Here is a 26,451-nt window from a genome sequence, read left to right as displayed (position 1 = left end):
AACATTTTCTTATGAAACTGGTGGATTAATACAAAAATGTCTTTTTTAAGAAAATTTTCACAAGTAATTAAGTTTATTAGCCTGTATATATTATACTCATTGATAATTGTTCAACTATTTTCGTCTTAAGAATGAGGATGTTGGTATTAAAATGAATTTTAAATGAACGCCATTTTGAATGAAAATGAGATCCTCCAGCCAAGTTGACTGAATTAACTTAAAATGAATTAAAATTTTGATGTTGAATAACTTTTTTCTATTTTGAATATCTTTTCTGTTGTAAACAATCATGATATGGATTTTTTTGCCATAACCATGTTTACTTCTGAGAAAGACCTATTTGCTACTTTGCTGCCCTGAATATATGGCAAAATCTTCAAATTCTAAACTTGAAGACGATTGGGATAAGACTCATCTTCAAAATAGGAAGAATATGACTTTGAAAGAAGGAGAAGTGGCAAGTAAAACCAATAAGCTTGTAATATCGTATATATGTCCGATGAAGCCAATATTCAGTTGGAATTTGAAGATCGAGGAAGCAATTTTACGCGAAAATTATCGTGAGGCATATAATTTATGTTTGTTTTTCAGAACTAATCAAATAGGAATATAAAATAGTCAAACGAAATTTGAGTACATGCAAACTAAATGTTGTACGACAAACACCTTGGAAATATGAGAGTGCTTTACAAATTAATAATTTTAATGTCAACAAGATGGTGAACTGACTTGTCGCTTTAGTTGGCGGGAAATTGTTTTTTTGTGATTTTCACTCTGTCCACTTATTTCTTAAATTATGTGGCGCTGTAATGAAATTTTAACACAGTAAAGTTTGTCTAGTTGGCGAAAAACTAAATAAAAAAAGGTACTGAATCGTGAAAATGTCAGACAAACAGAAATAGGAAATGAGTTGAATTAGACTAATGACTATGTCTTAAAATTTGAAGGATAATTTATATCATGTTGTCATTACTGCTGGCTTGTAGTCTCAGTATAAATCTGCGTGATGTTTGTTCGTCGTTGTTTTGAAATCTATTCATAGTTTGTAAAATGTTGTTGTCTTCGTTTATTCTTTACAGAGTTTGTTTATGTAGGGTCATTTGTGTTTAGTTATCCTACGTATAGTCTGTGTGTAGTCTGTAATCATTATATTGTAATATATCGTTTCTTTGTATATTGTTCTTGTAGTATTTTCCTTTTTATGCTGTCTGCACAATTTATATGTCTTCTGAAAGTTTTACTTGTATATTTACATAGAAAGCTGAGATACACTGAGAATATGCCTTTAAATCAGTTGCATACTCTCTCATTTTCTTCATTTTTTTTATTGTGCTTATAATGTTTATTTTTATTTTTTGTAGCCTTACAAAAATCACATTTTCGTATTTGTTGCTTCTTCGTCGTCTATAGCATGCGATGTTTGCGAAAACAGGGAATTGTTTGAAGGCATAACGTGTACAAGTATGCTTCATTCATTTTATTTTAAGTCTGAGATTTATTTGATTATACTTTGTCACCATACTAGTGCATGCAGCAAAACTTTGCTTTTTTGCAGAATGTTGTTATACTTGCCATTTAAAGTGTATCGAAAAGGTAAGTACTTAAATTGATGCTCATTATAAAATTGTTATGTTGAAAAGGACTGTTTTCTGTAATAATTTTTACTGTGTATGGTAGAGCCCATATTGTGATAAAACAGAAACGAAAACAAAGATGGAATCAAATGAAGCTCCAGAAGATGAAAGTGGTTTGTCTACAACTAGTAATGTAAGTACTCATGCAGTATTTTGTGCATCCAGAGTTAGGAAAAGCAATTAAATAATTGATGTTAATTTAAAATACCTCCCCTCCCTGTAATTACCCTCTTCTTTATTATGAGTGAATGTTAGTTTGATGGCATAATGTAATGTGTAAAATTTATTATTTTTTTCAGTATGTTTATGAACAAGTGGAGATGCCATCCAAATCTGTGAGTGATAAATTAGCTCAGATCATGCAAAATTATCATTTTTATTAATATAGCTATTATATATAGAAACTTGCAGCCAGTTCCTTTTTTCCTTTGCATGCATTCATATGGAGCAAGGGTTTTTTGGATTGTTTGATGGTCTGAAAGAAAATAAGGAATGACTTATGTCATGACTTACTGAGTTTTATACTTCAGAATATTTTGATAAGAATTTTGCAAAATTGCTGTTATAATGTGTAAATAGTAACATCTTTTAAGTACAAGATTAAAAGATCATGCAGTAAATCATATTTTGTCATTATGTATATAGAATCCCAAAGGTTTTTCAAAAATTTTAAAGCATAAGGTATCAAGGTATGAAAATTTAATTATTTGAAAGTATTTTAGTGAAAGTATACAAAAAGTGTTTTAAATAATGAATAAATAAACATGGAACATATTTGTGGAATTACCATTGAAAATGCCAAACTTATAGGATAGTCAAAATGCCTTATGTATGAATATTCTATAGAAAGGTTGCACAGATTATCTGATAGGATATAGGTTGAAAAATCTTTTCAATTATTCTTTAGATAAAATATAAAATAATATAAGGTAATAATGTCTCAAATATTTTTGTTATGGTTTTGATGAGACATTTGCCAGTTTTGATTTCTTTAGAGGAAGAAGTCGTCATGTTGACCAAGAATTTGATTTGGATTTAACATATATAACTGATAGAATTATTGGTAGGTTTTTTGTATAATACATGTTGAACATGTTGTCAACATGTATCTTTAACATGTTAAACACATTGGTATAGATACATGTTGAACATATATCAGTAACAGTGTGTTTGATGATGTTGTGTTGCTCATGAATTTTTGTTTGTCTTAGTTTCAAATCAATTTTTGATTTAAAATTAGTTTAATCGTGTGTATTGTAGACAATAGATGCTATTATTGAAAATAGATTATGGGAAAATTTTACTAATTCACTGGTTCATACCACACGTAATCAACAACTTATTTTTCATCTATAATCTGGCAAACACATTTGACGAAAGTAAAACAGACTGCAGGTTGTTCTAGTAATGAACAAAATTATAATGTTAGCAGTATAGTGAATAAGGGCAGAAATTCAAGGGATGTCATGACATGTGGTGTTAACTTTATGAGGGGCAGCAAAATGCAGCATTTTATCAATGTAGAGCGATGCAAGTTGATGAAATCTAGGAATATTATCCAGAAATAAATGCAATTTAGAGATTTGTTTGATTTCTGCCATCTTTCCTCCATTTGAGAACCATGAAAATAAAGGAGACCTTCAAATAATCTTTCCTCAAAGAGACGTAACTCAAAGCTGTTTTTACATCATGTCAAATGTACATTACACATGCATACTCATTTGTTAGAATTTATACTTTTTAAATTCAATTTATTTATATCCAACATTGATGCCAGTAGATGCAATTGGTTGTTGCCTTGACTATGAACTTGGATGATTGTTTGAGTCGATTACACATGCTCAGATGATTTCCCAATAATTCAAGTTTGAGCAAGCTATATTACTCTGAAATCTGTGCAATTAGATCCAGTTGTTGCCATGACCATAGATGATTTTTCAAATTGTTTTTGACTGAGTGAGATAGTTACTGCCACAGTAGTGCTAGGAGATCCAGTTGATTGGTACAAAATTGTTAGTTGGTTGAGCTAGGATTCACATTCTGAAATGCCTTGTCTTTATTTTTATTTTACAGCAATGTCATTTCCAGCAACTGGACTGGAGACAACCTATCGTAACAATCTCAAAGATGTTGCAAAATTGTTGAAAAAGAATCATCAGGAAAATTATCTTGTGAGCATTTAAAATATTTTTATTTATGTTTTTAACCACTTGATAGAAATTACAATCATTTTTAATTTGGTTTTTGAGCTTGTGACTCAGTTATAAAACTGTTGCAAGAATGAAGAATTTGAAGTGTGGCTAGACTTACTGAGTTGTAGTACCACGTATTGCTCTTATGAAAGGGCTGATGAAATTTCTATTCATCTGTTGTTGACTTAATCAAGGGCTCAAGATTATCGTCTTGATCATATTAAAATATGAATAATTTATTTTGTTTTTTCTAGGTTTTTAACTTATCAGGGAGAAGTTATGATATTTCAAAACTCAACCACCAGGTATAAACCACCAGAGCAGGTAAACATCAGCAGAGCAGGTAAACATCACCAGGGCAGGTAAACATCACTAGGGCAGGTATAAACCATTAGGGCAGGTGTAAACCACTATGGCAGGTATAAACCACTATGGCAGGTGTAAACCACTATGGCAGGTATAAACCACTAGGGCAGGTATAAACCACTATGGCAGGTGTAAACCACTATGGCAGGTATAAACCACTATGGCAGGTATAAACCACTATGGCAGGTGTAAACCACTATGGCAGTTAAAAACCACTATGGCAGGTATAAACCACTATGGCAGGTATAAACCATTTTGGCAGGTATAAACCATTATGACAGTTGCGAAACACAAGGCCATGTATAAACTTTCAGTGTCCACATGAATGAATATAATGATGAAATGATTTATTCATTATTACTTTGGCAAATATAAGGCTCTGTATAGAATTTGTAGCCTTGAATTTTTTGATTAGAATTTGTATGTAAGTATGGCATAACTGCACCAATAAAAGCGACAAATTAAACTCACTAATTCTAACGCTATTGTTTATGATTCAGGTGTTAGATTTCGGCTGGCCAGATCACTTAGCCCCACCTTTGGAACGGTTAGTTAGGTGAGAAAATACTTAAATATTTCTCTTGTCTTATTTGGAAAAAAATGACTTCGTCTCTCTTTGTTCTCTATTGTATCTGTAAATCTCTTTATATCCTATGTAGTATCTGTAAATCTCTTTATATCCTATGTAGTATCTGTAAATCTCTTTATATTCTATGTAGTATCTGTAAATCTCTTTATATCCTATGTAGTATCTGTAAATCAATTGACTCTTGGTTGAAGTCTGATCCACAACATGTTGTTGTTGTACATTGTAAGGTATGTTATGTCGCTATCCTTTTTAATGCTTCTACTTTTATTGTTATGCAGGAAGTACTTAAACTGTATTTAACTGACAGTTAGAAGGAAACGCAAAGAAAAAAGATTATATTTTGCTGTAGAACACCCATTTCTTCACCTAATTCGTGTTTGATAATCTTGCAGAAGAACGTTGACATGACGTCAACAATATGTCGTGTATTTCTTAAGTTTTGTCTTTAAATTTTATGATAAAAGTTATAGCTCAAACTGCATCTTGATAAAGTGTGATTATAGTTAAGGATCGTCAACATTACATTCTTGTTTTCATTTATTATTGAACAGTAATATTTCACTTCTTAAACATTTTTTCAAGAATGACGAACTACAAACCTGTGATGAAAAATTTATAAGATTGCTACTTTTTTTGTCCATACCTGTACATTAAGATGGCTAACATCTTTCTTAGGCTTGTCTCTTGCTACATTTTAGTGAGGAAGATTGAAATAAAACTTCAATTAATAACTAAGAATTCTACTTATACGAATTGTTTGCTCAATATACTGTATTAATTATCTATGTTGAAGATCTTCTCGTTTCATGGTAATGATTGTTTAGGGTGGAAAAGGTAGAACTGGTGTTGTTGTCGCATCTTACATGCATTATAGCAAACAATCTGAAAGGTAAAAATAAAAAATTTATCGAACATTTCTATATGCTTGGACAAAACTCTATTATTAATTTTGATAATTTAATCAGTCCGGAAGCAGCGATGGATGAATTTGCCATTCGAAGATTTTACGATGACAAACTTGCAGGGGTGACTCAACCTTCACAAAGGAGGTATAGTTATGATTATCACTCTATTCTAAAGTACTTAATCACCTTCGATAATTTAGATTGTACTTAATTATCCATCAAATTAATTACGATTCTCCCCATCAATCACTATACTCCCAATTAATCAATGTGCTCCCCATTGATCAAGATTCCCCCCGTTTATCACTACATATACTCCTCGTTGATCATGATCCAGACTGGAAAGTTTGCCCTTAGATCTCGGATATGCAATTTTGAGTAAAATAGGCATTTATGCGTGCAAATTTTGAATTTAGGGTGCATAGACTCTTTCCAGTCAAGATCACCATCTTATGAATTTAGTGACAACACTCCCGATTAAATATTCTTTAATTGATATTACTCATTTTTATGTACCTGTGATCTATATATTCCTGAATAGATATGTTCATTATCTTGATGCGTACATGGCGAACAAGATCTCGATAACCGATAAGTGCATTTCACTTCAACATATTGTTGTTCATGTGATACCAAACTACGATGGTAAAGGTGGCTGTCGTCCATTTTTCTCTATCTATCAAGACTTTGAACTTATATACGAAACTGATGTTTAGTAAGTGTTTGTTTTATGTTTTTTTATTTATAATCTTTATGGGTGACTATCAATGAATTCGGGTAAGTAATTCGCGCAAAGTCAAATTGGCAACATGATTGGTTGTCACAAAATAATGACGACATCATCTACCAATCAAGGGCTTTATCAGTTATTACGCGTTGAAAATTCCACCTAGTGGAAAATTGCCTGGAAATGTAGTTTTCATGATAGAATGTTTAGTTTTTTTTCTCTCATCTTGTTCAATATTTATTCTGTGATGGCTTCATGACGTATCGTCATTCCAAATCTTCTAAGGCGATTATTTTACTAGTCTTTTCGGTAGTTTTTATTACGTACCGTAAAATATGTTTTTGTTTTCTCGGTGTTTTTTATATAGCACTGTCAATGACAAACCAACATTGCGTTTGTCTATTAAAAACGGTTTGGATGTTCGGGGAGATATTTTGGTGAGCATAATTTCATATTATATAACATAGAGAAAGAGTAGATATCTTACATTTTATGTCTTTTGTATATCTTATCTCATGTCTTTTTCGTGTAAGGTGAAATGTTCACACAAGAGTATAACTTCAGGACGAGAAATTGTCTTTCGATGTCAATTTCACACAGATGCTGTGGAGAATTACTTTTTACGTTTTGAAAAGTCTCAGTTGGATGTCGCTCATAAAGGTGTGTGTCCTTGTTGTACATACTTATACAGAATTTAGTCTACTGCTCGGGTTTGCGTAGCTACATGCTTGCGTGTGTGTACCTAGGACTCCCTGTCTATATGGTAACATACGTAGAGGTCTTGGGTTAAGGTCCATGATCATTTCTCTTTGTAAATTTTTAATCTCCCAAAGATCTCTTCGGTTCAATAAAAAAGAAAAATTTATAGCGAATATCTAGAATTCATTGATGATTGATGTTTTTGTAGATAAACGTTTTTCAGAAAATGGCGCTGTCGAGTTTATTTTCTCGAGCTCCATCAATTCAAGTTCAGGTTTGACAAAACTTCTTCTTTGGTTTTTGTCCTTTCAAGTTCAGGTTTGACAAAACTTCTTTGGTTTTTGTCCTTTCAAGTTCAGGTTTGACAAAACTTCTTCTTTGGCTTTTCTCCTTTCAAGTTCAGGTTTGACAAAACTTCTTCTTTGGCTTTTCTCCTTTCAAGTTCAGGTTTGACAAAACCTCTTCTTTGGCTTTTCTCCTTTCAAGTTCAGGTTTGACAAAACTTCTTCTTTGGTTTTGTCCTTTCAAGTTCAGGTTTGACAAAACTTCTTCTTTGGTTTTTGTCCTTTCAAGTTCAGGTTTGACAAAACCTCTTCTTTGGCTTTTCTCCTTTCAAGTTCAGGTTTGACAAAACTTCTTCTTTGGCTTTTCACCTTTCAAGTTCAGGTTTGAAAAAACTTCTTCTTTGGCTTTTCTCCTTTCAAGTTCAGGTTTGACAAAACTTCTTCTTTGGTTTTTGTCCTTTCAAGTTCAGGTTTGACGAAACTTCTTTGGCTTTTCTCCTTTCAAGTTCAGGTTTGACAAAACTTCTTCTTTGGTTTTTGTCCTTTCAAGTTCAGGTTTGACGAAACTTCTTTGGCTTTTCTCCTTTCAAGTTCAGGTTTGACAAAACTTCTTCTTTGGCTTTTCTCCTTTCGAGCATAGCTTGTGAATTAAGTACGAATGCGAAAACGAATTTATCCTGTGAATATATGTTCCTGGAAACCCAAAATTTCAAATCGTCATCTTTCTTGGAAAATCCTATTGAGGGACAAGACGATAATACGTAATACGCAGTTTTATTTAAATTTCTGATACATTTTTTGATATCGTGTTGTGAAGCAGGTATACCTGCTTTTGTTATTTTCAATTTTTTGTTATTTTTATCGTGCAAGCTTTGGGTATATGCTTCCTGCTTCTTTTAATGGAACATAATCTTAATATAATTTAGTCTGATCGAACTCATGTGAAGTAGAATGCAATCAAATTGACTTTTTGTCGCCATTTTTAGGGACGGATGATGAGATTGTGATGAATGAATTCTATATACCTCGTCAGAGGATTAAATCGTATCAATCTACGGACTCATTGGAGGAATGGAAGAATAAAGACTCCAATAACAGCGTGGAAACGGTTCAAATGGGCGAAGCTCACGAAGGTGTGTGATAAAGTTTCCATAGCATATTTGAGCCGTCCCTCTCCGTTATGAAAATAGCTCCCTCCCCATGATGGCTGACTATGTTGTTTTTAATACAATATTTTCAATCATGTTATGGCTATAGCTATGATTGCTGTTCTACCAAGATATCTTGTAATGTTGGGAAAAATTTTTGACAAATATTTCCTCAGATGTTGCGTTTTGTAGTTATAAAAACATTTGCTTGAAATTTTCTTCGTTTTTACTGAAGATCGTTTTTTATTGTTTCAGAATGTAAAGTTTGAACTTTTATCGGTGGATTTCTTATCATCTTCATTGTGGGTAGCCATGGAATGGTAGTATATGATATGATTCAAAGCTATGTATCTCCTGTATAATTTTTTATCTATATATATTTAATGAAATTTCTTAATTTATTGTACATGCTAGTACATGCTAGTACATGCATGCGGATTGGTTAACCGTATGGACCAACTTAAATAAGGCTTCACGCGAGGAAGTCTTTATTATATAGCAAAGAATGCTAACATACAAATCCAAGCTCAGAAATTAGGACAACCCCACCCCACCCACCACCATTTTTACAATCTTATGTCACACACTTCAAATTTCTCCAACGATGAATTTCCTCTTTCGGCACTGGATTGGTGATTAATGAATGACGTATAGCGCACTACGCTAAAACAAAAATCACCGGACATAACCTTCTGTATGTTAGTATTCTGTGATTATGTATTTATGTTGTTAAATTTAGGATTATAAAGTCTGGAAAATGAGCTTGCCTTACGTAAGGGTTTTTAATACAAGCTAGCAGAAGTGTATTTTTTGCCATAGTCGGCCGGTTGCAACAAAAGGTTTTTCAAAACACTTACCCTCTTGGAGTTTCTATTGTACGACTTAACTACATACAAAGTTTTAAAGTGAACCTTTTCAATGTGCATTAATTCTTTTCAAAGAGGACGTATGGCTACACACAAAGAACTTTTATTAAATGCTATGTTTACTATATTTTTTAGTTAGATACTTTTGAAAACAAATTGTTTTAGTTGAGATCCTCAAATTCACACCTTCGTAGAGAGAGTTGACGTGTCGAAATCTTTGATGTTTTCGAATGTTTTAGATCAATTTGTGTTTCATCGATTAAAAAACGAGTTTTGAAATCAATACAGAACTCACCTACCGTCCTAATTTACATAACAATAACTTACCACCGTCATAATTACGAGTCTCCCTCAAACAGTTAGCTTACTAGAACCGTTCATTTCCTATTTAATGTGAATCAATGCATTTGGTTTAGTCTGCTTTCTGGGTCGTTCTAAAGATTCAGCACTTGGTATGTACTTAATTTCAATTTGACTTTACTCGTTGTATACTAGAGGCGATACATTGTATCAAATTATAACATATTAAGACATATTCAATAAATTAAAGCATTGTCGCAATTATCACTGCCTTCGAGCGTAACCCGTGGCATAACCTTTATAAAATGAAATGTCTCGCATATGTTGCTCGATTCAGCAACATATCGCCTGTTTTTTTGCGTTATGTTGTCCTTTACAATCTTTTGTGATGATAACTCACGACTAAAAAGTACAGACTGGGAGTTGCTTTGAAATATTTTCCTAATTATGGGCAGACTTCTAGAATGATATATGTATGGTTTCAATTGCCATGTCATTCGTTGAATTAGAAGTTTTTCTTGGCAGATTTGTTTGTAATTCTCAGACTCATGTACTTTGTGACAAAACAATTTTCACTTTGTTGGCTCCGTTCATTGTGCTCAAATTGTATAATTTTGTTATTAATCTTTAGCATGAATTGTGCGCTTTGTAACGTATTTAAGCGAAGAAATTAGTCATATATTGTTAGTATTTTTATTAATGTTCGTTCGAGTGTTGTGTATGTTATGTGTATAAGTGTTTTGGTAACGGTAAGTAGTTGCTGATCGAACTAAAATTTAAAATTTTTCGTAACATGGAAAATGATGGAAGGTATGAGAGATATTTTAAACATCTCAAAGCTGCGGGCCTTTTCATATATGTACATAATTAGTATAATAAAGACTCCTAACTTAATTAGGTTAACTGAGTTGATATATTAACAGACTAAAATTTCCTGGAGCAATATGTTCTTTTGTGTCTTCCTTTGGACGATGGCAGCCATGATCTGTTTTTCGTCAAATTATTTGCCAACACTTATCTGTCTTATCAAGTCTTGGGAAAATGACTTGTGACAATAACATTTTTAATCGCTCAAATCCTAAATATTAAAATGAGTGTCTTTGTTTGGTTGAAGCGCGTTTTGCTTTTAGTTTCTTTATGGCGACAATCGATAAGCTAACAGTCCAATGTATATGCATATATAAACAGATTAAATAACGACTTCTACGTTTAATATATTTGCTTTCTAAAGATTTGTAAATATTGGCGCAATTTAAAGATAGTATTCTCGAAAGATTGAAAATTGTTACCTGTATGTGTGTTGTTTAAGTTTACCTTGCAGAATCGGTCTGCTTTGAGTTTTTAAACATTCGTAATACGTGTGTTTACATGCATGACTTTCAACATGACCTTGAGAGACCATTATTTTTTGTCTCTTTTGCTTGGAAGAATTCGCTGTATCACGAGGTGAATTTCGAAATATGTTGTGATACAAGTGAGGAATGCTATATTGGTCATTTGTCTTTGTCATTATTTTGTCATGTAAAATAGTAACGATATTCTGTTTCTAATAATTCTAATAAAATTTTTCATATTTGAATTTTTCAGATAAATTTTGTTCGTACAGAACATCAAAAGACTTCGCTGATAAGGTGAGATTTTTGCACAACGTAAGCTATCTCGTGAACTATTAACTTCATTTGCCCTATTCTGACGTAAAGTCTCTATTTTATTTAGTTAAAGAAGTGAAAAACGAAGGCAAAGGATTTGTGTGTCATTATATTAGGTAAAATTCTTCTCATATATCTTGAACAGTTAAGTCTGCTATATAAAACATGGTGTACCAATGCGTACAGCTAATGTGAAAACTACGAATATGACCTGCAACGTATCTCCATCATTAAAGACAAAATAAGCCAACATGTTCATAATTGTGCATGACAAACGTATATACGTGTAGGCTATTTATGGAAAAGTATGTAAACTACACGATCTTCATACGACCCATGCAAACTCAACATGTTGTTCCTTAGTCGGAGTTCTTGTTTCCTGCTCCTAAAGCTCTCGTTGCGTGAGGTTTGCATGAATACCATCAGACTTTAAAATGTGTGAACAAATTTTTATGTTCCATTGTTTTGTACTCGGTTTTGCAAACATGTACGAGCAACCACCTTCGAATTGAAAAACTATTGATTTCTTCCTGTTTACTCCATGTAAAATTTACATTTGTTACCTCAAGCCGTGTACATTGACTACATTTTCATCACATGATTGCAAAGGCCTCTATTGAACATTTTCTCCATCATGACCTATGGAAATAGTGTTATATATCAGAGGCAAATTTCATCAAATTACGATAAATTAACGTCACTGGAACAAGAAAATAATCCTAACATGTTTGTCATCAAGACTGAATCATTGAAACTTGAGATACTTCCATTTTCCTGTGTGTAATTTTCTCTCAATGGAAAAAGAGTACTTTATGCATAAAAATGAAGTTGTCTTTCGGAATTTAGCTATAAGTATGTACTTAAGACATTTATTGTAATTGCACTGCTCTGTAAACAAGTGTGCGTTAAGTACAAAATTGTAGAGATTATCGACTATTTGGTATTTTGATTATCTGTAAAGTTAATATTCTTAATAATAGATACCCCGCTTAAATGAGATATTTGTGTTGTATTTTAATGCGCTTCTATACTTTTTGCCTGCGTTTATAGAGCGTCAAGATCATCGTGTTTTCTAACACTAGTTCAAAGTCCCATTTGTTTAAAACGTTCTCTTCTCATTGGAAAGATTTTCAAGATCTCTGTGTGATTGTGTACTGTTTATTTTGGTGTCAAAATACGCGACTTGTCGGCGCGTTTCCCAGAGTACACACACACAAGACACAAGAAAGGTGGACGTCACTTGTTCATCTGTGTTGCTGTGTTTGAGTGAAGCTTTAAAGGTATGAACGTTCAATGTTTTTTCCTATGTAAACTGCTTTGGAATGTGTGCTTTAGTTTCGTTTCAATGCTTGACTGTCCAATTTTAGTGGTTCTGTAATGAACAGGCTTTTCGTTTTGCGTATAAAATAATTATGATTGAAAGATGAAACCTTTGATTTTATTCAACAATATCGTTTATTGTCGTCAATGAATCTTTTTCTTTTGTTCAATCTTATACCCGCACCTCCGGCTATTTTCTGTTGTATGATATTTTACTTCCATCTAAGTATATTTTACAGCAAAAATGTGATTAGCAGCTTAACTTTTCTATACGACTAAAATTATGGTATATGGTCGTGTGATTTTTAAATATATCATTTAGGACGCTTAAAGATAAAAAAGCTCAGACGATTTAGCTATTTACTGTAAAGTTTGCTTAACGCTATGCTGCTTAGTGTGTGTATTGAGTATTGAAACGAGCTTTAAAATCGGTAATTTTGTGAAGTTTTCATCAAACTAAAGACAATGAATGCTGTTATTACTGTGAAGTACAAAAGCATTCAATTTCTGAAGCAAAATTTTGTTTTGTCATTGAAACTATTTTGAAGTTCATTTTTTCCATCACGATATGCGTTTAGTGCATGTAAAATGTCTAAAACACAAATAAAGACGATTGGTAGACATGTCGAGTCGTCAATAAAATTTTGCGTTTGGGTATATCAATTTTCAATAAAGCATGATTTAACGTACTTTAGCATTTTGTGATTTTATGATGGAATTTAAACGAGGATAATTGTTCCCTGCCTTGGAGATGTGTTTTACAATTATTCTCGTTAAGTTTTTGAAATCCAAGAAGAAGCGTCATTTACAAAATTATGATTTTTGTGATACATTTAGAAATTTAATCGAATTTAATGACAGGAACTTACTAGGAGTACTTTGTATTGAGTGAAATTTCTTATATATTTGCTACCTATATCTCTATGGATTTGTTGGCGCAGGGTTAGATTATGTTATTCATTAGATTGTAGGTATTTTTAAGAATAAGGAAAGTTGCAAAGCCTATATGGAACCAGTTTGTATCATTATTAATATGTATTGGAATAAAAATTAAATCCATCTCTACGTATGATAAATGTAAATACATGGATATTTACCGTTCATATTCAATGTACAAGTTGACTACGCACGTGTTTCTTGAAATGGTAAAATTATCAAGAGTAGTTTTCAGGTGCTGCGCATATCAGTGAAATTTGAAGTTTGACTTCCCACCTACTCAACTTGCGCAAAGCAATAAAACAAGTTAACGTTTCCCAAAGCACAAATTAGTTGCTCTATTTGTATGAATGATACATGATGTGTACTTTCTTTCAAATTGTAGTCGAGTTAGGGTGATTTTTATCAAATTAGGTAACTAAAGCGTGTCCGTTTTTAGTTTATGTTTGCTTTCTTCGTGTGTATGACTGTTATTGATATCCTTTTATAAAAGTCGATGGTTGATAAGAAATTTGATTTGTTGACATTGCATTAAATTGTTTTTAGTGAAACTAAATTTCTATCAATCGTAGATAAATCGAACATCTACTGCAGCACGGTGTATGAAAAATATCTACGCAGTTGAAACTTTTATAAGATAAATGAACGTCCATATATATATGCTTTGAGCTTTTATTTTTTTATTTATCAGAAACAAGAAACCTTGTAAGGATATATTTATATCTAAAGTCATAACTATTGTTAGTTCCAGCAATTTTTTGCTTATATATGTAAATTTCCATTACAAAGACAAAATTATGTTATGCTATTTACATACAATGCGGTTCATTCAACATATTTATAGTCGTAATACTTACGTTATGTACTTAAGCGTAAGAAATTCGATCCGCAATTCTTATAGTTGTTATCACATTCTTGAATTCCTATCATTTGTCCTAAAATTTTCTTAAATACTTCGAATTGCTTAAATTCCCTACTGCTGCTTATTATCTTTGGGCCTTCTCAAAGTTTATCTATGGTTGTTGTCTAAAGACTTTTACTAGCTTTAGTTTTCATATTTTGTTTTGATTACTTTTTAATGTGCGAAGATCCAGATACATGGTAGTTTAATAAAAGTGTCATTTTTTTTCTCAGAAAAACCTTTATCAAGCTGACCATGCAAGCCGTTCATCGACCTGTGAATATGAATAGAGGTATATTTTCTTTTCTCTGAATACTCACTTGAGCTTTATGGGGGTTGGGGCGAGTTTTTAAGATCGACCTGTGAATATGAATAGAGGTATATTTTCTTTTCTCTGAATACTCACTTGAGCTTTATGGGGTTGGGGCGAGTTTTAAGATCGACCTGTGAATATGAATAGAGGTATATTTTCTTTTCTCTGAATACTCACTTGAGCTTTATGGGGGCTGGGGCGAGTTTTAAGATCGACCTGTGAATATGAATAGAGGTATATTTTCTTTTCTCTGAATACTCACTTGAGCTTTATGGGGTTGGGGCGAGTTTTAAGATCGACCTGTGAATATGAATAGAGGTATATTTTCTTTTCTCTGAATACTCACTTGAGCTTTATGGGGGTTGGGGCGAGTTTTTAAGAGAACTTAAGTCATCATGCTGAGTCCTCGGTTATAATGAAGAACATTTTTAGGAAGTGTTTGATGATCTAGTGTAAATGATGGCCAAAAAAATTGCTTTGTCTATTTTATTCATTCTGTTTCCATGTTACCATTTCACGAGAGATGAAGTACTGTCAACCATAGTTTTTAGCCAACAAATGTATTGCTGATGATTACAAACTCATCACAATCATCCCAACAAAATTAAAAATATAATTCAAATAAGAGATGAATGCATGTTGTATGAGAATTTTTTGCCTTTAGAATCTCCTCCGCATATTCCTGGTCCAATTGACGGCAATCTTTACGCCGTAGTCAGCCCTGCCATGAAGATGAAATGTCGCGGAGAAAAGGGAAACGTAAACACGGATACAGATTATCCGGGAGAAAGTAAAGTGGCCAAATATAACGGAAGTGATAACATCTTTCAATTTCCCATCGTAATTGATGAACGGCAATTACGTGATGAGGATAGACAAGCTGCTATGGATGAGTTACTTGGTAATCTTGGTGTTAATAACGTTGCTGTGCAACAAAATGGTTACACCAGTAAGTCACCTCATCAGGTTACTTCAACTAATCCTGCCCCACCTCAACGACAAAGCAGTTTTTACGCAACGGAAAAGATCAAGGCAAGAAAGGGAAATCAAACATCAACATCAACATCGTCTCAGGGGCAGGGTTACTCTGTACCACATGTTAAAACTGCTCCAGATGATGAGCAAAATGTATATTATGCTTCTCATTACGCAGCTTCGCAGCCTGGCAAAGTAAAGGCGAAGCTCCATGTTAACTCAAATTCGAGTGGTCACATTTCTCCGAGTGCGTCGCCAGAACTTATTTCAAATAGAAAAATGCTGCTGGATGTTATTGATGGAGGCTCAAATGAGGAACTGGACGACTGTACATTTGATGAGGTAATGACAGAATCACGTGATATTGAAGTGCGGAATGTGGAGAGCGATGCAGAATCTGAGGAGGAGATATCATTCCACGAAAGTCCTACATTACCGAGAAAGGGAAATGTGGCAGAGAAAGTGAAATTTCTGTCTAAATCTGTTGCATTCTCACCTCCACCGACGGATGGCGACTCAGAGAAGCGTAAGAACACATCCGTTCCGCTTATTGGTCTGACTCATCTTCCGGCTACGGACATTACCGACCGGATAGCGAAACATAACGAGAAATCATTAGCTCCTGGTCAGGTTATGTCTACTCCGAATATGGTGCTTTATAGCAGTAAACAACCGCCGAAAAGAGTTGTTGAGTACAATGCTGATTCAAATGAAAACAGGGAAGAAACAGAAGGTAAATTATTGTTTTATATCGAAGATGGAAAGTATATTTGATCTTGTATTTTCTTGGAAGCACTTGCACATTTCATGGACAGTCCATTTTTAAACCATTCAATGGGTTTGGTTCATGTATATAATTTGTACATTTATTATTTGTACGAATAATTGGAGAGAGAGTAAGCTACTTTCTCCCTCTTCCACGATCGTGCTCCCCTTCTATAAGAAAGTATTGTTGCAAAAAGCTCTTCTTTGCTTCCTTTCATTATTGTTTGAAAAGATCAAAAGAAAATACAGGAAATGATTTTCTTAATGTGTACCTGTGTTTTAATTTATATCTTTCGTCCACGGTGTTTCCACATCGCGTAGGTGAAGATTTCCGTTCTACTGTCGTGTTGCGTCATTATGAAGATGCGTGGGACAATGTGGAAACAAACGATTCGGACACTGAAGAAGACTTCCCACCGCCACCTCCGCCTATTTTCTCAACTCCTGTTCTTCACACAGTGAAAATTGGCAAACAAGCTGAATTCAAGCTGAATATTGAATTGGGTAATATCAAACAGGTTCATTCGAGGTGATTATTATTATTTTGACTTAGGTCTATTTAAGTATGAATTTTGTAAAAATTTTGCAGAATCTTTTTACTGTAATGTTTAATAAATTTCATGTTTGGTTTCGAGCTTACTCAGTATATGGGAACACATCATATTGTTTAAAAAGATCTCTTGGTAGGATAATGCAGGATATTGTAGGTCATCATTAGGTATGTTTTTCATCGATTACCCGTAGATATGCATCTTTGATTACGCGCCAGACAATGTGTGGGGACACCGGAGAATATTTTATTCAATGCCATAGAATGATGAAACATGCTGCGTGTGTATATACAAGGACACACTGTATAAACTAACGAAATGACTAAACTTGTGTTATCCACACAAACAATTTGCTCAAATGATAATACATTCCTTTTGTCGTTTGTTGACCGAAAACCAAAACTCATCGTAAAAATATCGTCTGTTTGTAGCCAAGATCCAACGGATTCAGGATGTGAGGCATTAACACCACAATCTCCAACGCCTGCCATGAAAATAGAAGAACCTGCTATTCAAAAAAAACTTGTTAAAGTTGAAGAGTGTGTTGACGATGTATTATGGCAAGATTTGTTCAGTGACGTGCCAACACCTCGAGATGAAACTAGAACAACACCTCGAAGAACTCAGGTACATTGCTTTTTAAATTATTCCTGACCTTAATGTTAAGACCTTGCGTTATGCAGTTGAATTTTGTTAGTTTTAGATTTTATTCGATAAACCGTCTATTGAGGGAACAGTATTGTTGATTTTTCCGTACTATATTCATTGTTTTGATAAAATTTAACCAAAAACTGTACTGCAAGAGTATGTACGCTTAGTGTGTTTGAAAAATATTTACTTGTGGATGAAAACTTTTTTATGTTTACACTAAATTGAACCTCGAAACACTTTTATCGTAAGTGTAAATGCGTGATATCACTTGCGAACAGTGATTTAAAAACTGCGCAAAAATTTATTTTTAGTTTTTGATAGACAAGGTGCGGTGAATGATTTAAATGTCTGTTTTTTCTCCCCAAATCACATTATTTTGTGACGACAAAAAAAGAGGACTGTGTTATTAGTGTTGATGGATGTGTTCAATTCGGAACTGAGGCGAAAGAATTTTCCGCGCTTTTGCATGGAATTTTGGACACATTTTTTCCAGTTTTTTGACAATGACTATTTCCATTATGATGCCCATATCTGCGTTGTTGGCGGATAAGTGGTAGGACATTGAACATTTCATATAACGTCTCATTTGACATTAAAATTGAAGGATTGATAAAGGAAACAGATGTATACATTTTGGTAGTAGATAAATCACATTATATGAAAGACAGATATGAACTTCCAAGAAAAGTATTTTAATGCATGGCAAAGGTATTTCCTTGCATCATTTGATTGTTTCCTTGCAAAATAATTATTCGTCTTTGGCCTTTTGACCTGTTGTCACATGAATAAGCCAGAAATATCCAGTTGTTTAAAAATTTATTTCGTTGCTTTTCAATTTAATGATTATCAATTTATATATTGTACATATTAACTGTACAATAGTGGTGCGTCGTGTGAAATGTAGGAAATAGTGGCGTTTCGTGTGAATTTTAGGCAATAGTGGTGCTTCGTGTGATATTTAGGGAGATAGTGGTGCATCGTGTGATATTTAGGGAGATAGTAGTGCATCGTGTGAAATGTACATAATGGTTTTGAGTCATGGCAAATCGTGGTGTTATCACTTTAGGGGCTCATTGTTATTCTTCGTTTTAAACTCTTTTTTTGTATTGACATGTTATATGAAGTAGATAATATTGAAATGATTGTAAAATTTTCGTTGAAAAAATTATACAAAATCCCACGATGGAGTAGAACGCCATCGTTTAATGTATTGTTTAATGTATTGTTTAATGTATTGTTTAATGTATTGTTTGTCGTTTAATGTATTGTTTAATGTATTGTTTAATGTATTGTTTAATGTATTGTTTAATGTATTGTTTAATGTATTGTTTAATGTATTGTTTAATGTATTGTTTGTCGTTTAATGTTGTTTCTGTTAATCGTAGGATTATTCGAGCAGTGCTGTTACCACGCAGAATATTGTGGGCCCTCAGTTTACAACTTCATTGCGAAATCACACATTAGAAAACGGTTCACTTAGTCACGTAACCTCAAATGATGAAGAACAGAGGTACATGGATGAAGATGAAGGATACTCAAGGATTGAAGACATCAAACCGGGTGAAGGACAGGAAAATATAACGACTTTTGATAAGAAAGAGAATGGATTGACAGACGAGGAGTTCTTCAACAGGTACAGCCAATTGTGTGGGAAAAAAGAGTGGGCTTCATTTTTTTTGTTCAATCATGAATGTTAAAGAATGAAAAATATCGATGTATTTCTTTGTTGCAATGAAACCTTTGTATTTTTTTCAATGATTTACATAAGGACATGTACTCCTATGTATAACAATAAATACACATTTATATATAAAGAGAGATTTGTTGCCAATGAGCTTTTTTGATATCTGTTGGATTTTTTTGAATAAAAGTTTAGAGTAATGTGATATTATATACATTGGGTTGCAGTGACATATATATATAACTGTCTATTCCTGAGATTTTTTTCTGGGAGACTTTTTAAGCGAGCTTTTGCAATTTGATGAACATCGTTTCTTCTCGTTTTTTTCAGCTACAAACCTATTCCAGACAAGCCGACAAGTTTAGAGATAAGCTCTGTACCAAATCCTACACCAAGTCCAAACAAGAGTCCCTATGAGATAATGAAGAAGAACAAATTGTCAGCGACAGAACGGGGACCAGCTGTTCTTAACGAACTTATTAATGGTATTAGAACAATGAAGTGAGTTTGGCTTAAAGTAAAGTTGTATTACTTTGAAAATGCTGACGATGAGGATGAAAAAAGGAATGACAGTTTACGTGAAATTTTTATATGTTAAGTAGTAGCGATTGAACTTATGTTCAATCATTTGTCTGATCTTCTGAAGAAGATGAATTTAACATATGTAATATCATAGTTCATGCATAAAGTTTGACATGTTACAAATTTTCAATGTAGACAGGAGATGTCAAGCAAAGCAAGGGAACAACCTGGCAACAATGACATATCTCCGTCTAGTCCAGGAAGTGACCATTCTTCCACATCTCGTTCGCCAACGTCCACGATGTCTCGAGAAAATAGGAGACATAGAAAAGCTTCCGATAAAGGTTATGGCTCTACCAACTCAAGTCTCTCTGAAACAGGTAGGATATGGGTTTTTCTTTTGATGGAGTTTTATTTATATTTTTATCATTGTGAAAGAGTAAATTGTAATGAAAGCTAGTTCTATGGACAACCAAGCAATCAGTCGTTTATGTAGAGGTAATGGCTTTGGTCACTAAAACTGTGATGAGCTTTTATAAAGATGTCATACTTTTGGATGGTTTTACTGATGGAGTTGACTGATTAGGTCTTCCATACCTTCTAAGACTTAAATTTGTCTAGTTCTTAAAAATGTTTCGTAAAAAGACGTTAAAAAATACACTCACCAGGTTGTACGAGAAAAAAAACGTAACTACGAATTTCAACAAAGCACACATGAGCAAGATGTCAATGTTTTAGAATTATAGTGGGTGACAGTATCGTAAAACAGCAAATTTTTTCTTATTCACTGACAATGGTGCCGGGAAGAGGTTTTGCCCCTCCCTCTGCCCCGAAAGAAAGATAAATAAAGAGAAATACGCCATGACTTATGAAAACAAATAATAATTTAGGATTCTTATACTAGTTAGTTTAAAAAAAAATTCACAAATTTTTAAGAATTTCTTTCATATAAATAAATTTCTTCAATTGATAAAAAATAAATAAGATTAATATGTACTTTGTTTTATCACTATATTCGTTCAATATGGCGGCGAATAAGTTTCATATACAATTTGACAAATAGTGAGTTAACGCTACATCCTACTTTGGGATAAGTGGTAACTTGTCTAATTTCGGGTTTGTTTGTTTTGCTTGCGCAACAAACAAATTTGGATTGGCTCTTGCTTTTAAGAAGTATTTGAGAAAATCCTTGACCATCTTGCGTTATAAAATCAAGTATCATAGAACAAAGCAAAAAGATCGTTTGCCAACTACGTTGTGACTAAAGAAAACCAGAGCGAAAAATATGACTAAGAGTACAACGAAGGCAAGCGATTCACTTGATGGATTGCTTCAAAAAATTCGTCTCGCTACTCGAACTTCTTCAGACAACTTGGATGTTGATATGAATGTTTGTCCGCATTGTGAAAATAAAAGGCATTCAAATAGTTACGCCAATCTTAAAAACGTTCGATCTATTGATCCGCACAAAAATGAAGATATAGGTTTGTTTTGGCGAAAATTTTACATCGTTTAAATTAAATTAAATTAAATTGTCGTCAAGTTGGATTTGTCAACGCAACCAACCGGATATCGTGTTCAAGTAGTTTTAAAAACAATGCTCTTTTTCATTGATATAAAGTTGAGGCTCTGGTAATGCGTTAAATGGTTTTATCCACATGATTTTTGCATTTTACTAGGTAGAAATATGTTTCAAAATAATGTAGGAAACCGAAATTAAATTCTATTTGTTTTAATAATAAGTATATAACTTTGGAATGTTATTAAATTTTCTAGAACTGTTCGTTGAAATTCCTAAAAATCCTGGTGTAAAGTTTGACAAAGATACTTCCGCATTCTGGTATAAACCTCACATAACTAGGGAACAAGGTTTGTAAAGCATATTGAATTTGAATTAGTTTAGGATGAACTTTAGTGGTAATGGAGTACTTTAAAAAAAAGGTGTCTATTCTTCAATTTCGTTTAAGTTATTGCTGTTGAACATATGAAAGATTTGTTATTTAATATTTGAAATCAGGCTATTTTGCAAATTGGTGTTTGGTAGTTAAATTTCAATTTATAAATGCACAACTTTTTCTATATTTTTTATGTCTAGCAATTGCATTGCTGCAAGACAAGTCACCTGGGACATTTGTGATACGAGACAGTCAATCGTATACTGGAGCATTTGGTCTTGCCATTAAAGTTGAAGTTCCTCCTATGCATGTAATTCAAAGCCAGAACAAAGATTTCAGTTAGTAACTTTTGTATTTGAAATGTTGAATTGTTGTTTCCTTCTATTTAAATTACATGTATAGATATATTGGCTATTTGTGTATTCCTTTTTAATTCCATGAATGTTTTTGTCAGATGACATTGATCCATCAGAATTTGTTCGACATCTTTTAATTGAATCAACCCCAAAAGGCGTTCACCTCAAAGATTGCAAAGATGAGCCGATGTTTGGTATGAAAACTCATGGTATTATTTATTTGTTTACCTGAATAGCAATAATGTTAACAATTTGCATTTTTCATGTAGGAAGCCTAGCTGCATTTGTTTATCAACATTCATTGACAGAAATTTCCCTTCCATGCAAGCTCATACTTCCAACTAAAGGTAATGTGATTAGAAACTTTAGCTGCTCGTAATTGTATCTTACTGTTCTTAATCCTTTGTTTGCTTTCTACTTGAGTGTCTGTGATGTTTAATGTGTATATTTTCTGTTATTGTTCCATACTCCTTTGTTTATTTAGTGCTTGACTGTGTATGATGATTAGCTTATATTATTGTGTGTTAACACAATAGTAATTGTAATAATAATAGTATATTCCATACTTAGTGTGCTATAATATATCTCTATGTGCATATTGTTTATAGAGACTGTTTTGTAGCTTATCAATGTAGTAGATTTATATATGTATAAATATATGAGGTATATGTTAATATAATTCAGTAATAGTAAGTTGAAAATATCAACAATATGAAGTCTATAAATATGCATATCATTAAATACCCATTTGGATAAAAAGTGATGTTGGGAAACTGTCATGTGCTTTTGCATTTAGATCTTACTGTTGGAACGCTGAAAATCACAGACAGACAAGAAACAGAGGCTCAGCTTTTAGCACAAGGAGCAGGTATGAATTTCATTTGGAAGGGTTTTGTTGTTTAATCATGGCTTTTAATCTTATAGATTATTTAGTCTGTAAAAACTTCTTTATTGTTTATGCCGTTAACACATACAATATGTGACCATAGCTATATTCTTTGTACTTTGTTTTTTTTTTTTGAGAAAATTTCACACATATTTATATCATGAACAATTGTATCAACATTTGCTTCATTTATGTGTAGCTTGTAATGTTGCATATCTTGGCTCATTTAATGTGGAATCTCTTACGGGACATGCTGCCCTTAAGTATGCAGTGTCAAAGATTGAACCGGGTGGAAAAAATAAAGAACATGAACCAGTGTTGGTGAACTTTAAAGTTAATAAGCAAGGGATCACATTAACAGATAATGAAAGAAAGTAAGAGTTGTAACTCATCATTAAAACATGAGTTATTAGTATTATTTTATCTTGCTGAAAGCTGTTATGTGTGTGTGTTTTAGATTGTTCTTCCGTAAACATTATCCTTTGAAATATATATTGTATTATGGGACCGATCCAGAAGACACTAGGTAAGTTGATGCATTCAGAGATATTTTGTGCATGCATGATATTTAAATTAAATAATGATTAGTAATACAACTTTCTCAAGACAGCTCCTAACTGTTTTTTTTTACTTTCCTAAGATGGGATCTTACAGAATATGGTGGTGGAAATGTAGCAAGGTTAGAAATGTTTTGCTAAAGTAAAGTAGAAATGCATTGTTGTTTCAGCAACTACAGTTGTATGTAAGGTTTATAAATGAAGTCAGACAATGAATCCCTCATCTGTATCATCATTTTTTATTATGTTTTATGATTGAAATAGGTCATTTGTGTTTGTATCAAGAAAAATGGACAGTGATAGTAATGAATGCCATCTTTTTGCGGAAATGGATCCAAAACAACCAGCATCAACTGTTGTGGATGTTATTACAAAGATCATCTCAAATGTGAACTTGTGAATAAAATAAAAGGACATTCGTAGTTGGTTGTGGTGAAAGTTTAAAGGTGAAGCTGTTGATAATTTTTGTTTATCAAGAGCCAGTTGTACAAAGTCTGTTTAGCTCATTATAAATTGTTAAAGATGATGATAAAATACAATGCTTTGATTTATCGAAATGTAATTTGTTTTGTATATATTAATTTTACATTCAACTAAATTGTTATTGATGTAACATTTGATTAGCATAAAATTATGTGGCTAAGGTGTTTAATAAGTTTGTTTGTTAGTTAAGCAGGCTTTGTATTATGGCCATATAGTAATTTATTGTACAATATTTTATGCCATGTTACATGTTAGTAAAGTAAAAAATATGGTGTTTTTCATGTGATAGTAATTGATTGGATATATTTTTTGCCACATTGAAAGTTGATAACATTATTACGGAAAAAGGTTGAGGTGAGATATGTTTAGCATTTATATTAAACAACAAGTAATGATTTTTTTTATAGTCTGAATCAAACACAAATATATGATAAGACTTTTGCCAATGAACTTAGGACATCTCTTTATGCATGGGGTTCATCATTTTCATGAAGACTGTGCTGCAACTTCCTCCTTGTGTGCCTTGCTAACCATATGGGCTTGGTATGGCTTAGGTCCATTAAGCTGTTTGTCACAGATTTCACAATATAATAATGTTTTAGTTGTGTTGAAGTTGGAGAGTTGGTACTCCCATAGGCTGTAAGAAAATGATGAAATTTATTGCATAGTTTGTAAGTTTAGTTAAATATATATTTAATAAAGTGTGATGATAATAGATTACCAGATACGAATGGTTTCCATATTGTTTTGGGTGCAACTTTAAATGGGTCCTAGTTTTGTTAAAGGTTTGTCTTCTTGAAGTCTTTTGTTATGCAACCAAGGAAGGCTGGATGGATTTTGTTCTAAGATCTGGAAAAAACATAGTACATAATCATGAAAAGAAGAAAGTATCAAATAGTATATAGTCAAATTGAATTCTATAACGACCGAGCATTGTGCACGAAGTATGTAGGAATTATCTTAAGGCTTGGTAAGATCAATGAAAAATTTGTGTAATTTAACATAACTTTCACTTGGATTCACTCTATTGAAAGAGAAACTGCAACAAATTTGTGACCTAGCATAAGATAAGATCCAGGGATGTACCCACATTTTCCACTGTTTACATCTCTTATGTTCCACCACAAGGTTTCATGTTCATGGACGTTCAAAAATATAACTTTCTGACCTTGTTTTATGGAGAGTTCGGGAAAACCGCCAAGTTGATCAGGATTGGGAGGCTTTGTTTTGAAGAAAGTCTATTAAAATTGAAGAAAGTTGATTAAAACGATCCAATAAATTTGTGCGGCAAGTAGTTTATTTAGAAAGATTTAATTTGAATTTTCATAAAGAAACTTACATCCAGTTGTCTCCAAGTTTGCCACACGTGGTTTGGGCATAGGCTCGGTTGAGTGTAAGGAAAGCACACCACGACCACAGACCCATCGTTTTGTTGGCTTAAAAGACATGAAACTAATTGGGATAATTAAAGAAAGGTTAAAGTAAAATGAAAAAGTCCATGCTCCAAGGTCAACTTAAAACTATTAAGGCAGTGAAGATGTTGTTTATTTGGAAGTAGATGAAATTTAAAAAGGACAAGTAAAATCCATCATTTAAAATGACAACTTTGGTATAAGTGTCATGAAGGAGCGTCATATTTATTGAAACAAAAGTTTGAGTATTTCCATTTCTTGAATTTGAGAAAATCGTAGTGGTGTTATGTTTAAAAGAAAGAACAGAAAAGTGTGTTTAGTTGCAACCGTCATTTACAGGTTGGTTTGTTTATAAAACATTGTAATGTTTTTGTTTTCAATCCTCCGAATTTCAGAATGCTCTTGATTCGTCTTGAACCTTTGCACATTTTTGTTGCATGAACTGAACGTTTGCAGGAAAGATGTGAAAAGTTGCCCTTCTTTAAATTAAGTAATAATTTCTTTGATAAAGCATCGTTTTCACGTCAAGTAATTCTGCTTTTAGGAATATTATTGAAAATAGTGTGTTGTCATTGCCTTTATAATATGGGCAGTAATTTAATGATTTGGCTTATAGGGTTGTGAAAAATGTAAGAAAATAAGGAATATATAAATTGGAAGAACAAGTATAATATATTAAGAGTATGTAATGTATGCTCAGAGCATATCTTTTGTGATAATTTGTGGTGCAGCCACAAGAATCGCTGTTGGAGGATTGTCAATTGACCACCTATTTTCAAAAATTGGTTTGCCTTGAAGTTACTGTGTCTCTATGTTCTCTACATTGGCCTGGTCGCAGCCTTAATTTCTTTCCTTAGTAACAGTGAGGCTGCAAGCAAGCTATATCTC

At 32.8% G+C, this 26,451-nt stretch overlaps 3 protein-coding genes across 6 annotated transcripts; 2 read left to right on the top strand and 1 right to left on the bottom strand.

Moving 5' to 3' along the window:
• Positions 1-25: 25 nt before the first annotated feature.
• On the top strand, positions 26-9,609 carry LOC124453368 (tensin-1-like). 3 transcript variants are annotated; one of them, XM_047004189.1, is made up of 19 exons: positions 26-457; positions 1,362-1,461; positions 1,556-1,593; positions 1,678-1,767; positions 1,934-1,969; positions 2,280-2,323; positions 2,630-2,697; positions 3,708-3,805; positions 4,081-4,131; positions 4,693-4,748; positions 4,942-5,008; positions 5,606-5,670; positions 5,747-5,830; positions 6,228-6,401; positions 6,781-6,850; positions 6,947-7,073; positions 7,321-7,386; positions 8,383-8,529; positions 8,800-9,609. In XM_047004189.1, the coding sequence occupies exons 1-19, from the start codon at positions 365-367 to the stop codon at positions 8,811-8,813; spliced, it is 1,488 nt and encodes a 495-aa protein (XP_046860145.1). In that variant the 5' UTR covers positions 26-364; the 3' UTR covers positions 8,814-9,609. The 3 variants fall into 3 exon arrangements, with proteins under 3 accessions (XP_046860145.1, XP_046860146.1, XP_046860147.1); XM_047004190.1 differs by lacking the exon at positions 26-457 and adding an exon at positions 531-865; XM_047004191.1 differs by lacking the exon at positions 26-457 and adding an exon at positions 531-865 and having other exon boundaries at positions 1,362-1,593.
• LOC124453366 lies at positions 9,175-24,443 on the top strand. 2 transcript variants are annotated; one of them, XM_047004185.1, is made up of 20 exons: positions 9,175-9,862; positions 11,298-11,341; positions 11,427-11,475; positions 12,410-12,639; positions 14,750-14,808; positions 15,494-16,537; positions 16,891-17,098; positions 17,552-17,747; positions 19,157-19,404; positions 19,783-19,953; positions 20,170-20,354; positions 21,751-21,843; positions 22,070-22,207; positions 22,324-22,419; positions 22,495-22,572; positions 23,022-23,093; positions 23,311-23,485; positions 23,569-23,637; positions 23,752-23,790; positions 23,933-24,443. In XM_047004185.1, the coding sequence occupies exons 5-20, from the start codon at positions 14,772-14,774 to the stop codon at positions 24,066-24,068; spliced, it is 2,985 nt and encodes a 994-aa protein (XP_046860141.1). In that variant the 5' UTR covers positions 9,175-9,862; positions 11,298-11,341; positions 11,427-11,475; positions 12,410-12,639; positions 14,750-14,771; the 3' UTR covers positions 24,069-24,443. The 2 variants fall into 2 exon arrangements, with proteins under 2 accessions (XP_046860141.1, XP_046860142.1); XM_047004186.1 differs by lacking the exons at positions 9,175-9,862; positions 11,298-11,341; positions 11,427-11,475; positions 12,410-12,639; positions 14,750-14,808 and adding an exon at positions 15,130-15,147.
• Positions 24,211-25,530, bottom strand: LOC124453483. Its single transcript, XM_047004298.1, has 3 exons — positions 25,513-25,530; positions 25,175-25,389; positions 24,211-24,809 (listed from the first exon to the last, which is right to left on the bottom strand). The coding sequence occupies exons 1-3, from the start codon at positions 25,528-25,530 to the stop codon at positions 24,638-24,640; spliced, it is 405 nt and encodes a 134-aa protein (XP_046860254.1). The 3' UTR covers positions 24,211-24,637.
• Between the last annotated feature and the right edge of the window lie 921 nt (positions 25,531-26,451).

Source organism: Xenia sp. Carnegie-2017, unplaced genomic scaffold, assembly GCF_021976095.1.
Source record: "Xenia sp. Carnegie-2017 unplaced genomic scaffold, XeniaSp_v1 HiC_scaffold_25, whole genome shotgun sequence".
Taxonomy (NCBI): domain Eukaryota; kingdom Metazoa; phylum Cnidaria; class Anthozoa; order Malacalcyonacea; family Xeniidae; genus Xenia; species Xenia sp. Carnegie-2017.
This window is presented reverse-complemented; position numbering and strand designations above follow the sequence as displayed.

Excerpts from the sequence above, each read along its gene's own strand:
- LOC124453483 (XM_047004298.1), bottom strand. Across the intron at positions 24,810-25,174 it reads GCAGTTTCTCTTTCAATAGA|AATTTCATCATTTTCTTACA; the intron begins GTGAATCCAAGT and ends AACTATGCAATA.
- LOC124453368 (XM_047004189.1), top strand. The coding sequence starts at position 365 with ATGGCAAAATCTTCAAATTCTAAACTTGAAGACGATTGGGATAAGACT. Across the intron at positions 2,698-3,707 it reads TATAACTGATAGAATTATTG|CAATGTCATTTCCAGCAACT; the intron begins GTAGGTTTTTTG and ends TTTATTTTACAG. Across the intron at positions 3,806-4,080 it reads ATCATCAGGAAAATTATCTT|GTTTTTAACTTATCAGGGAG; the intron begins GTGAGCATTTAA and ends TGTTTTTTCTAG.
- LOC124453366 (XM_047004185.1), top strand. The coding sequence starts at position 14,772 with ATGCAAGCCGTTCATCGACCTGTGAATATGAATAGAG. Across the intron at positions 17,099-17,551 it reads ATCAAACAGGTTCATTCGAG|CCAAGATCCAACGGATTCAG; the intron begins GTGATTATTATT and ends GTCTGTTTGTAG. Across the intron at positions 23,094-23,310 it reads GCTTTTAGCACAAGGAGCAG|CTTGTAATGTTGCATATCTT; the intron begins GTATGAATTTCA and ends ATTTATGTGTAG.